At 42.5% G+C, this 16226-nt stretch overlaps 1 protein-coding gene across 1 annotated transcript in view; it reads left to right on the forward strand.

The window, feature by feature from the left end:
• The window catches only part of COL6A5 (collagen type VI alpha 5 chain), a 114755-nt gene that overhangs the window by 44299 nt on the left and 54230 nt on the right, over nucleotides 1-16226 (forward strand). The window contains exons 8-17 of the mRNA XM_066351842.1: nucleotides 3175-3753; nucleotides 5480-5820; nucleotides 5933-6014; nucleotides 7925-8067; nucleotides 8647-8739; nucleotides 12064-12117; nucleotides 14062-14133; nucleotides 14713-14739; nucleotides 14846-14890; nucleotides 15044-15097. Of these exons, the coding sequence (XP_066207939.1) occupies nucleotides 3175-3753; nucleotides 5480-5820; nucleotides 5933-6014; nucleotides 7925-8067; nucleotides 8647-8739; nucleotides 12064-12117; nucleotides 14062-14133; nucleotides 14713-14739; nucleotides 14846-14890; nucleotides 15044-15097 (1490 nt within the window). The remainder of the gene's footprint in view (nucleotides 1-3174; nucleotides 3754-5479; nucleotides 5821-5932; nucleotides 6015-7924; nucleotides 8068-8646; nucleotides 8740-12063; nucleotides 12118-14061; nucleotides 14134-14712; nucleotides 14740-14845; nucleotides 14891-15043; nucleotides 15098-16226) is intronic.

Raw genomic sequence — 16226 nt, forward strand, 5'->3', positions numbered from 1 at the left:
AAAACGTAAATTATGTATTGGCTTTCAATTACCAGGGGTGTCATGGGCTGAACACTCTTCTACTTGGGCTACGTGTTTTTCTCATCTCTAAAAAAAATGCGTTGGTTGAGCAAGACTCTAAAGGTCTCCTCCCACCACAGTATGCATTGAAGAGATGATAGAAGAAGGTTTCAGAGGCATTCCTTGCTGTTTTGCCATCTCATTGCCTTTGTCTTGGCAGAAGGGAACTCTCCTTTAGGCTGTGTTCACCTTACCTCATTTGCTGGCTATTGTGTGCCACTCCATTTGCTTAAAGGTCTCAATGCAGCCCCTGGGCATTGGTTTCAGGCCAAACTCAAGTGGAGAGTTTCATGATTTAAACCAGGCGTCGGGAACCTATGGCTCGTGAGCCAGATGTGGCTCTTTTGATGGCTACATCTGGCTCGCAGACAAATCTTTCATTAAAAAAATAATATTAAAAATATAAAACATTCTCATGTATTACAATCCATTCATTTCCTACCGCTCATGTTCATGGTTGCAGGTGGCTGGAGCCAATCACAGCTGTCCTCTGGGGACAACACCAGATTTTTATTGGATAATACATAACGTACATGGGTCATTGTATGGCTGTCACGGAATTACATTTTAAAATATGTGGCGTTCATGGCTCTCTCAGCCAAAAAGTTTCCCGACCCCTGATTTAAACAGATAAACGTTTGTCTTCAAGGATCCAGGGCCCTTTAAAATGGATTATAAGCATTCTTCAGGTCCATAGGATATTCAAGTGGTCTACTGTGCTTTTTCTGGTTGAGAGCCACTAGTACAGAGGGAAGAATATGGGAGTTCAATGCGGGATTGTGGAGACTGGCTGCTAGGGACAAGGAGGGCAGGGGCCTGAGCTGATTCCAGGAGGTTAGAGTAGGCTGGAGACAGCACAGCTGAATGAGCAGAGGGTGAGATTTGCCATTTGAACTCAAAGCAGCAGAGATTGACAAGTTATCAAGGAAGGCCTCCTTGGAAGGTAAGAAGTCTGGTCATGTACTGGCCCAGTCCATCAAACCTGGCAAATGAAGCAATCAACTAATTTCCTTTCTTCTTTTCTTCTTCACTCCATTCCTGCAGACTCCCTTCTCGTCTTCCCTTTCTCCTTTCTTCTTTACCCTCTGCCAGTTTGAAATCTATTTTTGAACTCAACACAAATCATGTTTCTAAGACTGACATTAACCCACTTCCCATCTTGGTAAGCAGTCCAACAACCTCAAACGAAACCTTCCGCCCAGTCCTGTGACAGATCAGCACTTGCTGTGCAGAATGAAACTATGCCTGACTGCGATAGCTCTACCTTACTTAAGTAAGCAATAAATTCATCTTCTGGTATCACACATTGAATGATGGTATTATCTTTAACCGAGGAAAAAAGTATGACTTTTTCCAAGGCACTGGGACTATCTCAATTATTTGCCTGTTCTGGCCTTGTCCTATCCTGAAACCTGTTCTAGAACTACCATTTATATCGCCACCTCCCAGCCTATTCTCAGCACTAGGTGATCTTTCTAATACGCACTGGACTGTCACTGCTCTGCTAACAGTTTACAAGTTCTAAACTCCTGAGTTCCACCTGGCACCTACCCACCTCTCTAATTTATTGATTGCCCTTCCCCTCTTCAGAATCTCTCCTCTCATTTTAATAATCGTGCCTCGGATAAACCTCATTGGCTACTCTCCTCTCATTTTGAAATTCCTCTACATCTTTGCATGCACTATTCTACCCACCATGAACATGTCAGCCCACCACTTCCCCTGGCTACCTCTAGTTTGTCTTGTATGTTTCAGCCTTTGTTTGCTAGTTTCTGACTCAACACCCAACAGTGTCCCCACTATGTCCTCCAACTCCTGTACCTTCTATTTTTCCTGAGGGTAGCATGTAACACATATTTACTATTTCCTTATCTGTATCTGTCAGAAGACTAGGAGCTCCTTGGACAGGCTTGGCCTCTTGTTTATCCTTGGGTCCCCAGCAAATCTAGTAATTACAAGGATGACAGTATTTCCCTAGCAGTAGGGGAGTTCTTTTATTCTCATCTTCCCGGCCTACCTTTTGGAGGTGGTTGCTGAAGTTGAGTGGAGGATGCAAGACGTTTATTAGGAATCTGCATTTGTAAAAGAAAAGGGGAAGGAAGGATGGGCGAAAGTCAAACAGAGATACCTGCTTGACAAAGCTCCACATCTGACAGGAAGCTCCCGAGTAAGTATTGCCCATCAGAGTTGCATCAGACTAGAACACCTAGGTCTTTATATGCCCTTCTCGTTTAGTGCTTAGATGTGGGATGCCCTGGTAAGGGTGTGGCCACTGGCAAGGCATCACTCTGCATTGAGGATGACCATGAAGGAGCTGGAAGCTTAGAGGCTGTCTGCTGACCATACTTCCACAGCTGAACAGCAGGGCCTTCCTTGAAGGTCTATCCAGGCAGCCCAATCACTGAGTCTGTTATACTGCCATTATAAGGAATTGTGTGACACTGTGCATTCTGTTATCTCAATTACCTTTAGTAATTACTTTAGTGCTGCCTCTACCCCAGCCATTGCATTTGATTGGAACTGAGTATAGCAAATCATTTATTGGCTATGGGTCCTTTTCACATTGAACTTCAGGAAGATGCCCTCATGCCCTGTTTACTGGCCATTAGCACTTGTCCCATAACGTTTTAGTATTTCTGTGATGATATTATTTTTAAAAACTTATAGTAGAAAAAAGTGCTGAATTTAAGCATAAAGAGGATCAAGAGGTCCAAGAACCAGCTTCACTACGTAGTAATGGTATAATCTTAGGCAGGTCACTTAATCTCAGAATTCCATTTCTGTATCTATAAAATTACAATAATTGTTCACAAGGGGGTCATAAATATTCACTGTTATTGTATGACAGAAATATTTTAGACTTTCTTTTTCTGAGTAGCTTTTATTGTCAAATGAATCATATAAATAAAAAATTTGAAACAAAGCCTCTTACCTTTCTCCTTCTTGCTGTTTTTCTTTCTCTTTGAGAACCAATTGGTGATTCTCTCTTCTATTAACTTATCTCAATTTGCTGCTAATGTGGGTATTTACTGAAGCAATTTGAGTATTTGAGTAAAGGGAATTTTTAGAATGATCTATGAGTAGAATAATTGATATATATTTTTCCAATTGCAGCCTGCAAAATTCAAGAAGCTGACGTGATTTTCCTTTGTGATAGCTCTGACCTGGTATCTGATTTTGACTTTGCTACCCTGACAACTTTCTTGTCAGACCTAATTGATAATTTTGACGTGCAGTCGCAAAGAATGAAAATTGGGATGGCTCACTTTGGAAGCCTCTACCAAGAAATTATTGAGCTGAAAAGCTCTCTGACAAAAACCCAGTGGAAGACTCGAATTCAAACTATCAATAGGACCAAGGGGATGCCAGAAATCAACCTGGCCCTTAGCAAAGTGAGCTTTATGTTTTATCCATCTGTTGGTGGGAGAAGAAATGCTGGCGTCCCTCAGACTTTGGTTGTGATTACATCTGGGGATCCCCATGAGAGTGTGGAAGATTCAGTGAAAATCCTGAAAAAACTTGGAATTTGTGTCCTGGTTTTGGGCATAGGACAACATGTCCATAAGGAACAGCTTTTGCCGATCACAGGCAGTTCTGAAAAAATAATCACCTTTCCATACTTTGACAAATTAAAGGATGTGGAGGTGAAGAAAAGGATTGTCCGGGAAATCTGCCAGAGCTGTGGGAAAACCAGTAAGTGTTCCCTTGCTCTTTGTTTTTATTTAATTGCATCTTCGCAGTTCTCCATTTCCCAAGGTGACTTACGGTCTTGCTCTAGCAGAAGGTCTTTCTAGAATAGTGTGCAGTGAGAACAGACCTATTCTCCACTTTCAGGAAATGTGGGGTCAGGCGGCCTCCCTCAGAGACAAGAAAAACGGTCAGAGGCTAGAGGAGGCCCTGGTGCGCCCCAGTCAGCCCTGTCCACTCACTGCAATCCAGTATTTATTATGCTCCTCAGATGTCTAAAGCCAGTATTTATGTTCCTCTTAGCACCTGGAATTCAATCTCCTATTTCTATCTCTCCACTTCCAGAAGTCCTAGAAAAATGCCTTGCATCCAGTTGGAACTAAGTAAAATAAATACTTGCTGATGGAATGTTTTACTATTTTAACTTTGTTAAACTATCTCGTAAAGGTTTTTATGTATGTGTGTGTATATGTGGGTGAGAGAGAGAGAGTGTGTGTGCATATTTTCTTTTAATGGTGACATATTATGATTTATATAATCCTAACATAGTGAAGATTTGAACGGTCCTTAGGGATTAATTTTCATAGGTTACAAACACAAATGACCACAAAGTCCAGGTGGGTAATGTGGATGAGTCAAGGGGGCAGGAAGTGAAGATAATGAATGGAGAACAATGACCCATTGGTAGGAATGTCACTATTCAGCTCCAGCTGAGCGCAGCCCTGTGGGATTCGGGCTCCATACTCAGGGCTGGGAGCTAGGAGAATAGTGCACTAGCAAGCAGCAGTGAATAACATTTTGTGGAATTTGCACAACTTGCAGATAGTCCTCAGAGTGCTTCTATTTCTAGAGTTGGTATGATTGAAGCCACTTTTTCCCTCAACATGTGCTGTCTTTGCAAGCTCTCCAGATCTTTTATGTCCCATTCGGGGTGCTCAACCGGAAGCAGATTACAGTGGTGCGGAGAGCCTCGGGCCTGGGACCAGAAAGCCAGTGCTCTAACTTTGGTTAGTTGCAGTAACCTCCACAAATTGCTGTCTTCCTCGTGTGGAAAATGAGCAAATGGACCGGGTCAGAGGTGGCCAAATGGCAACTTGCATCTGAATTGTGTTTGTTCTGTCCAGTGCCAATAACTTGTTAAATTAGTTCACAGCTTTTAGAAACTGAAGGTTTTAAATTAAAAATGTAGATTTCAGGCTTTTCTTTGAAAAATCAGATGATCTGACAACATCGAGTCTCCTTTCCCTCATGGCTACTCTCAGCTGGAGCTCAACAGTGAACAGATGGATCATTGCTCTCCATTCATTTTCTTTATTCTCTGCCCACGTGACTCACATTACATCACCTACTTGGCTTTTGAGTTTGTGACACCTGTAATAAATAATCCCTAAGGACAATTCAAATATTTAATACATTATAGTTATATGACTCATAATATAACATCATTAATAGAAGAAAATATGCACACACCCATAGAGAGAGAGGGGGAAAGCCAGCCACTGAGAATAAGACTAAACCATAATTGGAACTTCAGATAGCTATTGGAACTTGTGTTAGAGGAAATACCTGTTTTACATGTTGATCGAGCAGCTCATATCCTCCTTCTTGGACACTTTGTAGGCACTAGGGCTCCCCTAGTCCTGGGTCACGACCATTCTCCTTTTTCTGCCTTATCTGCTCTTCCTTGCTTCTTTCTACTCAGTAATCTGGTCTCGTTTCCATTGATCTCCAGATTGCTTTGTGAACATAGTGATCGGGTTCGACATTTCCACTCACCAGCCTGGGCAGTTGTTGTTCCATGGCCACCCCCGGCTGCAGTCGTACCTCCCAGGCATCTTAGACGACATCATCTCCATCAGGGGGGTGAGCTGTGGGGCAGGCTCAGACACACACGTGAATGTGGCCTTTAAGGTGAACAATGATCAAGAATTCCCTGCCAAGTTCCAAATCTACCAGAAAACAATATTTGACAGCCTGCAGCAAGTCACCGTCAATGGGCCAACTCATCTGAATGCACAGTTCTTACAGGGGCTTTGGGACACATTTGAGGATAGATCTGCCTCCCAGGGACAGGTATCCATGTCACATTCTATCTCCCATCTCTGCATGCTTTTATATATGTTTCCCCTCCCAATTACAGATTTCATTTTCACATATCCTATGCTCTGCTTTCTTCCTTCTCTAGGTGCTGCTCATCTTTTCAGATGGTCTTGGGGATGAAAGCATCACAATGCTTGAAAATCAATCAGACAGGCTCAGAGAAGCAGGTATGTACTGAGTTGAAAATTTCAGTGATGAAGCATGGAATGTGCTAAACAAATCTCTACTCTATTTAGATGCTTAGTCTTGGGATCTCTCCGGCCATTGGTAGCGGATGCTGTTGTATTGGTGTCTTGCCCCAACCCTCTTGACCAGCCTACACACTCACCCCCAAATGCTGCAGATGCTATGACCAAGTGCTTACACCTGTGACCTTCCAAAGACATGGGCCCTTGACTGACCTGAACCATGACCTGCTTGGATGCGGTGGTACCCCATCCCACACTGGGCGGAAGGGGGCAATCACTGATACAGGGATACAAAAGCCCAGGGTCAACGTGGATATAATTTATTCCCTCGGCTATCAGGCCAAGGTTAAGACTTTAGTGAGACACATCCTTGCTTACAACTTTCCCTTTCTTTTCTTTATTCTCTCTCTCTCCTTAGTAAACCACATACACACACACATTCCTCTTTCAAATTCTGCTTCTAGAGAACCTTCCCTAAGACATTTGCTATAATTTTTTATTTTCCACATGAAAGATAACAACATGGATTTTGAAAAGCATGTCTCACTGTATATTCCCTGTCCATATGTCCCTGTTACAGGCTGAGCTGGAAGCTAAGTGCAGAGTAATATGCAGTGGCAGGAGGGAGGCCCCATGGATTGTCAGATGGGTTACATCATTTGAGACTTCCTGGGTGTAGACCCACACTGGCTTCTGGGGTTCAGCTTCTGTGGGCAACCTCCCTAGAGGCCATAAAATGCCCTACGTTATTGCTGTTTCACCCTCCCTTCTCAGATCCCTTCAACACCTTTCCCACTGATCTTGGGATATCAACGTCCTTAGTATGGTCCATGATGCTTTGCAGGATCTGCCCTGCTCCCTACTCCAGCTTTCCCTCACTCCCCACGCTCAGTGTTCCAAGCATACTGGCCCCTTTCCATTTTTCCTCCAATGCGCTTCACAGCCCCATCCTCCAGTCCTGGCCTCTTCTCTTTTGTCTAGAACTTGTCTCGTTCTCAGCACCACCCCCATCTCTGTTTTTTGTTTGTTTGTTTTGCTTGACCAACTTCCATTCATTCTTAAAAATCAGCTTAGATATCATTTCTTTGCAGATACTTTCCATGACCTTCCAAAACCGAGTGAGGAGCTTCTCGTTTAGGCTTTCATAGTACCCTGATGTTCCCTCTCTGGGCACTTACCACTTCTCAGAGCAACTATCTGGTTCTTGTCTACCTCTTCCAGTAGACCATGCCTCTGTACAGGGAAGGAGCATGTCTGTCCTATTCATCTTGTATCACTAATAACTAATCATTATTAGTACATAATAGGCTTCCAATAAGCAAGTGTTTGTTTAATGAAACTATGGATAGAGTAAATGAACTAGTGAATGAATCAATAAGTGAATGTGTGAATAAATGAACCCCTGGGTATACCCAGGAGTTCTGCAGAGACTGAAATTACCCTGGGCCTGGGTGCCCAGGGGTGTTTGGCAGTGGAGATGACTTGAGAACTAGCATGAATTTACATTCAGTTAATTTAGAAAAACTCTGAAGACGAACAAGAACAATGCCCTTTCTTAAAAATTGCTTTCAAATGCCCAAGAATTGCATTAAAACTGGTAGTTAGATATTAAACAGTTTTCTGTTGGTGTTTTTCTGTAAGATTTGTAAAGATTTTCTCTTAAATATGTGTGGTTGGGAGATTTCAGGCTAGAATCCGGATCAGTGAGTGTTTAGTGTGTGTGTTGACCATGCGGGCAGACCTGCTGTTGTGTTCTTCATTTGTCAAGAGTACTGCTTCCTCTTGTGAGCACCCCACTTCTCATTCTTTGAGTAAGAGTCACTGACTGGCGTTTCTTCTTTTATTGTGAACAATTCCTTTGGTTTTTTATTGTCATTTTTACTGCATAGGACTTGATGCATTGCTGGTAGTGTCCCTGAACACAACTGCTCATCACGAGTTTTCCAGCTTTGAATTTGGAAAAGGATTTGATTACAGGACTCACCTGACCATTGGAAAGAGGGACCTGGGCAAACTGCTATCACAGTATCTGGTGTGTTTCTGAACAAAAAAATCCAATTATTCAAAATGCCATGGGAACAAAATTGGAAGCTTGATGAGTATTTCCAAAGACTGCCTTGTCTGCCCTAAATTCAGTACATGATCTTTAGTATATAAAAAAGTGTGAAAGACCAGAACACCAATCTTTGTTTTTGCATGCCCTTTCATCCTTAGTCATTTCCCCAAATGAATGCATAGGGAACTAGAAAACCAACCAATCCCTAATTAAATAAGAAAAGCCACCAACAGTTTATGTTACAGAAATCCCAGGAAACAAGAAACTGTCAATTACAAACCAACCAGTCTTGTGCAAACTTGGCCTGTGACCATCTGTCTATAGGCGGGCATCCTTCCTATAAATAGAGATCATTTCTTTGGAGAGGGGATGTAGCCAATGCAGTTACTAACCTGGCACCCTCTTTAAAGTGTTCTTTCAAAGAGCACCTGTTATTCTCCTCACCTAAAGGGAGAGCATGAACTTGTAGGTAGTAGATTATGATGGGTGTGAATCCAGTTCTTAAGTAATGAAGTTCCTGACAACTGTTGCTCACTCAGGTATGCTTTTTTTCAGGGAAACATTGCAGAGAGGACATGCTGCTGTACATTTTGCAAGTGTCCAGGGACTCCAGGACCTCCTGGGACCCTAGGACTACATGGCTTGAAGGTATCATTCGGTTGAAATTATTTTACTTAATGGGTCTTGGTTTGATGTGGGTGGGATTGAAACTGAGTGGTTGAATGTACAACCTTTATTTGATGCTGATATAATTGCCTTGGGCATTTTGTGTGACTTCTGTGGGGCAGGAGCCAGTTCCAAAGGGCTGACTTCTGATGCTGCTATTAAGAATAAGTCTATTTTTTCTTATATCTCCTTGGTGATATTGCTTCTTGATTTTTACAATTTATACTTTTTTACCCACGTTAGACAGTTTGAAAGGTGGCCATGAGTAGCCCTTTTAGGACTCAGTCCTCTGCCCATTTTTTGATTGGGTTGTTTGATTTTTGTTGTTGTTGAATGTATGAATTCTTCATGTATTTTGGATATTAGCCTCTATCGGAGGTATTGTTTGCAAATATCTTCTACCATTCAGTTATAAGAACCATATGATTTGACTCATATCTGGCATATAAAATAAAAAGCAGCAAATGAACAAATAAATAAAAGGCTCATAAACACAGGCAACAGTATGGTGGTCACAGGAGGGGTAGAAGATAAGGGTAGGATGTAGCAGGTAAAGAGGGTCAAATACAGTGTGTCCGTAAAGTCATGGTGCACTTTTGACCAGTACAGGAAAGCAACAAAAGATGATAGAAATGTGAAATCTGCACCAAATAAAAGGAAAACTCTCCCAGTTTCATACCTATTCAGTGCAGTTTGATATGGGCTCAAGCACAGATTTTTTAGGGCTCCTTAGGTAGCTATCCCGTATAGCCTCTACAGACTCGTCACTGACTGATGGCCTACCAGAACAGGGTTTCTCCACCAAACTGCCGGTTTCCTTCAACTGCTTATCCCACCGAGTAATGTTATTCCTATGTGGTGGCGCTTTGTTATAAACGCGCCAATATTCATGTTGCACTTTGGTCGCGGATTCAAATTTAGCGAGCCACAGAACACACTGAACTTTCCTCTGTACCATCCACATCTCGACTGGCATGGCCATGGGCTGCTCCGCTGTATACACGGTGGTATGTCATCATCTGCATGTGTGCACATGCTGCCACATCATCCTACAGAAACTGGGAGGGTTTTTCTTTTATTTGGTGCAGATTTCACATTTCTATCATGTTTTGTTGCTTTCCTGTGACCGGTCAAAAGTGCACCATGACTTTACGGACATACTGTATATCAGGGGTCCCCAAACTATGGCCCGCGGGCCACATGCGGCTCCCTGAGGCCATTTATCCAGCCCCTGCTGCACTTCCGGAAGAGGCACCTCTTTCATTGGTGGTCAATGAAAGGAGCACATTGACCATCTCATTAGCCAAAAGCAGGCCCATAGTTCCCATTGAAATACTGGTCAGTTTCTTGATTTAAATTTACTTGTTTTTTATTTTAAATATTGTATTTGTTCCCGTTTTGTTTTTTTACTTTAAAATAAGATATGTGCAGTGTGCATAGGGATTTGTTCATAGTTTTTTTTATAGTCCAGCCCTCCAACGGTCTGAGGGACAGTGAACTGGCCCCCTGTGTAAAAAGTTTGGGGACCCCTGCTGTATATGATGATGGAAGAAGACTTGAACTTGGGTGGTAAACACACAATGCAATACATTGATGATGTATTATAGAATAAACAAATCAGAAAAAGCTAAGAACTGTATGATTTCCCTCATCGGTGGAATATGAAACAGACCAATGAACAAAGATAAAAGAGAAGTGGTTACCAGGGGGAAGGGGGTGTGGGGAAGGGGGAAGAGAGAGGGAATGGGGTGAGGGTATAAAGAGGGACAAATATAAGGAGACAGAAAATGATTTGACTTTGGGTGATGGGTATACAACATAATCAACAGTTCAAATGCTATAAAAATGTTTACCTGAAACCTATGTATTCTTACTGATCAATGTCACCGTGTTAATTTTCTAAATAAAATTTAAAAATTAAAAAAAAAGAATTATACACTTGAAGCTTACATAATCTTAGTAACCAGTGTCACTCCAATCAATTTAATAAAAATTTTTAAAAAGGTGTCAAGAGGTGTTAAAAATAGTAGGTAAAGTTGTACTTCATCAGCAATGGAATCTTACTGAACTGCAAAAAGAGCGTAGCAGTGCAAATTAATAGCACTTTAAAAATGAATTATAAAAGATCCATTGCACAGAAATAGCATAGATAAGGATATCATGGTATTTTCATTCAATGGAGTGCTCTAAGGTTGAAAATGAGTGCGCTGCAGCTACTCATAATATGAATAAATTTTATAAACACAGTAATGGCCAAAGAAAGTGAAACACAGAAGAATACATATGGTATGATTCTATATATAAAAAATTTTGAAGAAGGTAAAACGAACTTATAGTGTCTAGGGATGAATATTTAAATAATGGGGTATTTAAAAAGGCAAGGAAGTATTTTCATAAGTCGGGAGGGTTCACCCTAGGATGGGGGAGGAGTAGCTTGTGATTGGGGTGAACAGTACATCTGGGGACCGTCTATGTCCTCTTTCTTGGCCTGGGTGGCGGCTGCACAGATGCTCTCCTTATAATAATGAAGCTGTATCTTGATATTTTATTTACTTTCATGCATTTTTTGAAATGGGTTTTAATTTATCACAATCAAAAGAGACTGGTTTCTTTTATTTTAAGAGATCACATACAATACTTGTTCTTGAGTCCAGTACTGTCCATGCTCGTAGAAGGATAATTTATCTTGGATATTTTCCTGAGTTGTAATATTTTGTTTAGCATGGTTTTCTCTCATCGCTTTGCTCAGGTCAGTTATATTCCAAGAGCACAATTCCCCTGGTATACTGAGCAGGAGGAAGAAAGAGAACCTTAACTGAAATCCTTGCCACAATGAAGCCATGAGACAGTTAAGCCACATAGAGCAGAGGAAGCAACGGTTGCCATTAAAATATACGTAACCTCATTGTTGGAAGAGGTGCTTGTTCTTCCTTGAGCTCTCAGAAAAGCAGAAGATAGTAAAATGATCTCTTTGGAAATATTATTGCTTTGGCTGTTTAAAGAGTGTGGTGGTCACCGCTGTCCTTAGAGCAGCTCTCTGAGGCGGGAGACTGGCGCTGATGCCCTGAGGTGCAAGGTGGATTCCAAAGGTCAGTCTCCTGTAGGTTTCAGGAGGGCCACCTTCTGAGATGGGTGTAGGGACAAAACCCAGCTCCAGAGGTTGCCAGACCCTCCCCAAACTCAGAGCCACACCTGCAAACATGACAACCACGTGGAAGGGAGGGACTTAACTACAATGCCCAGTGAATGTCACAAGTTTGAACTGATGGAAGATGCCTAAATTTATTTTTCTTTCTTTCCTCTCAGGGGTCCCCAGGTCTGAAAGGCATCAGAGGACACAGGGGAGAGGACGGAGACCCTGTAAGTTTTTGTGACTCACTCCTCCGCCCCCGACAAAACTTACTGATTTTCCTTTTTTTATAGAAAGCTTTATTTTCCTAAAGAACAGGTGGTAGGTTTTGTTTATATATATTCTTTGTAGTTTGGGGGGAATGGGTTGCTGTTCTTTTCCTTTCTCCTTGTCTAAATCACAAAGGGCAAGCTTGCCTGTTTTCTGGCACGTTTTTATCATGGCAGGGAGCTGGGTGTGCTGCTCTTCTCCACCTCCACACAGGGTCTAACAGGACTGTCTGAAGCCCAGTGCTTAGCCCATGGAAAGGGGTGCAGAATTGTGGTTACATGGTTCACAGAGGTTTTCTAATCTCAATCTTTGACCCTAAACGCAGAATTCTCATTTGGTTCATCAATCAAATTTTGAAAATGGGTTTGGAGGAACTGAAGCCACATGGGGTGGGAAAAGTTCAAGAAGCACCCAGCCTGCGTCTCTTTCCCCTTGGAATCGAGGCCAGCTCCTCATCTGAGCAGCAAGTTATGATTAAAAACCCAGTCTCCTGAGTCAGGCAGTCAAGGGCAGACCTAGATGTGAAACCTTAACAAGATACTTAACTTCTTGACCTTCAGTCTCCTCATCTATAAACATTTATAAATTCCTCTAAGATTGCAGTTTATAAAATGAACACTCAGAGGAGTGCTGTAAATCACCCCCCCCCCACCCTGTACCTGCAGAGAGGTCTTGGAGCCCACCCCTGGGGACTCACACCACACTACTGCCTGGCACGGAGCCCGCAGCTGGCTGGTGGTCCAGTCAATGGGAAGCTGGAATGTTTCAGCGCTTCCCAGCAACCTGTGGCGGTGGGCCAGGCCTCCTACTTTCCTGAGAGTAATCCTCAGAATAAAGAAAGCAAAGCAGGGGAAAGGAAAATCATTTTTTCTCTTCCCTACCAGGGAGGAGAGAATTAAGCTCAATGCTAAAAAATTATTTATCCATACAGCAAACCTTTAGCACCTGCTCCGTACCCAGATTTGAACCAGGCAAAAGGGACACAATGGGAAGAGACAGTCAGGTGATCCTGCCTGCAAAGAGCACAACACTGTTCCCACGGGAGTCATTGCATTCTAGCATTTACCTGGATTTAGGTATTTCCTGGGAGAAGCAGCACTGGTGGGAGATGCACATGTCATTGACCGTGAGGGTTCTTCCTGCGTGGCTCATCAGACTTTGAGGATCTTTAACCTGGTGGGCCTTCCCATGAGCACTGGCTTAGAGTCGTGTCATTGCTCAACTCAGCTTCAGTCCCCTGGCACTGACTTGTTTCTATACCATCAGCCGTGCTAACTTCTATAGGGTAGCGTTTAGGCCCTGGACCAGAGGTCAAGGTCAATAAGTCTTACCAGAGTCAGCGAAGAGCTCATCCTGCACCTCTGTGTGATCTTGGATCTGAAAGGGATCCCTGAAGGTTGATCAGAAGAATGTTTGACTAAAGGGGAAAACAGAGTTAAATAAATGAGTTTATGGGAGGATCTGTTTGTCTAAAGCAGGGGTTGGGAACCTATGGCTTGTGAGCCAGATGTGGCTCTTTTGATGGCTGCATCTGGCTTGCAGACAAATCTTTAATAAAAAAAAATAACGTTAAAAATATAAACATTCTCATGTATTATAATCCATTCATTTCCTACCACTCATGTTCATGGTTGCGGGTGGCTGGAGCCAATCACAGCTGTCCTCCGGGACAACACCAAATTTTTATTGGATAATGCATAATGTACACGGGCAGTTGTATGGCTGTCATGGAATTACATTTTAAAATATGTGGCGTTCATGGCTCTCTCAGCCAAAAAGGTTCCCGACCCCTGGTTTAAAGCTTGGAGTGACTTCCCGCTCTAGCGTCACTCTTAAACACTAAATGGCTGGTGGCTTCTGGAAAAAGAATCACTTTGGATACTTGTTTGGGTCTCTTCTCTTAGGGAACACGAGGAGAAACTGGACCCCCAGGAGAAAAAGGGATTACAGGATGTTCAGGGCAGTGGGGTCAAAAGGTAAGCCTCTTCTGGAAGTGTTATTTTAAATTCTCCACACATCCTCATACTCTGTCCTCCATTCCTTCCCTCCCTCATTTTCTGTTGTCCATCTCCTCTCCCTCTTTGCCTGTCTCCAAATACATGTTAGTTTCCTCATCTGCCAATTAGGGAGTTTCAAGCATTAATTAAATCTACACTGCTCACAAAAATTAGGGGATTAGGAAACATACGGATACTCCAGTACTTTCAGCCTTTTGTATATAGCGCTTTTTCACCAATGAAATAAAAGCTAATTTTGCATCTTATTTGCATAATCAAACAACTTTCTTTGACTTGTCGTTTGCTTTTCTGATGTTCTTGTTTAATTAAAAAAAAAATCAAATGCTTTTTTTTTTTTTACCGCTTCATACTCATTTTGAAATATCCCCTAATTTTTGTGAGCACTATATCTATAACTTCTCTGTGGCTATAGGAGCCAAAAGCGACTAAAGAAACACACACTCACAGTCTTCTGGGAGGCAGCCCTTCCCTACTCCAACAGTTGAGGAAACCACATTCTCTTTGATGTGTCATTGAGAGATGTTTTATCTTTTGCAGGGAGCCAAAGGATTTTCTGGATATGAGGTACTGTAGTTTCTTCCCAAATTGTATCTCCTCATGGGATGAGTTTCCCGATAAGCGGGTGGCAGAGATCGCCTTTGGCTGATTGCTGTCCACTGTTGTCTCTTAGGGGGAACAAGGAGAAGACGGGATTGATGGACTCAATGGGGAAGACGTGAGCCATTTTTCTTCAATACCTTATAATCAGCAGAATGTTGAAATGCGCGCGCACGTGTGTGTGTGTGTGTGTGTGTGCGCGCGCGCTCACGCGCGCGCACGCGCACACACACGCTTTAATGGGGATTTTGTTTTCCTGGTCTTCTTTTAGGGCTTTCATGGATTTCCTGGAAAAAAGGGAGAAAAAGGTGATCCAGGATCTCAGGTAACACTTTTTAGTACATCAGAGCAGAAGGGCTTGGTGATAGAGACAATCCTTATTGCTGTGTGTCAGTAGTTATTAGGGATGAAATTGACAGCTGACTGAACTACCTAAGGAAGGCCTATTACCACTGAATAGGTGCTGCAGTCTAGTTTAGAGCAAGTGGTAACTGTAATTTTCAAGAATTTCTAGCTAGAAATTTCAAGGCATGAAAGGACCCTCTATGGGCGTGTTTATCAGAAGGCTAAGGATGAATGCTTTCACCTGTCGGCAGCTGTCATGTTCTCTTTATTGTATCAGAGGGGGAAAAAAAAACAAGAGAAAGAGACAAAATTTTTTGGTGGTCTTGGTATAACAAATCACAGTAAAACATATTTTTATTTTACATTCATTTCAATACTCATTAATTAATATGTACCTACCTTGTTCTAAACAGCTCTGCTTTTATGTTCTGATACAGTTACTTATCAAATATTTTGGAATATCTGGGGTGTGCCAGGCACTGAGTTATGTACCAAAGAATCAGAAATGAAACCCCACTGTCCTGGTCCTTAAGGATTCTACCGTAAAGCTGGGGAGACAGACAGACATATAGCTAATGGCAACACGGAATGTGATTGGGACCATGTTGTAGGCATCCACATGGGAGCCCAGAGAAGAGTCCTAACTCAGCAGGGTGGGAGAGGAGTTCAGGAAATCTCCCTGGAAAAAAATGGTCTCTGTGCTGAAGACGAATAGGAATTAGCAAGACGTGGAGGAAGGGCATTCCAGACAGAGGGAACAGCATACACAAAGACACGGAGGCCTGAGGACACGGCAGTTATTCCGCCTGGGAGGAGTATTAGAGAAGCGGTAGAGCAGGGGTCCCCAAACTTTTTACACAGGGGGCCAGTTCACTGTCCCTCAGACCGTTGGAGGGCCGGACTATAAAAAAAAACTATGAACAAATTCCTATGCACACTGCACATATCTTATTTTAAAATAAAAAAACAAAACGGAACAAATACAATATTTAAAATAAAGAACAAGTAAATTTAAATCAACAAACTGATCAGTATTTCAATGGGAACTATGCTCCTCTCACTGACCACCAATGAAAGAGGTGCCCCTTCCAGAAGTGCGGTGGGGGCTG

The sequence above is a fragment of the Saccopteryx leptura genome, chromosome 10 (genome assembly GCF_036850995.1).
Source record: "Saccopteryx leptura isolate mSacLep1 chromosome 10, mSacLep1_pri_phased_curated, whole genome shotgun sequence".
In the NCBI taxonomy this organism is placed as follows: domain Eukaryota; kingdom Metazoa; phylum Chordata; class Mammalia; order Chiroptera; family Emballonuridae; genus Saccopteryx; species Saccopteryx leptura.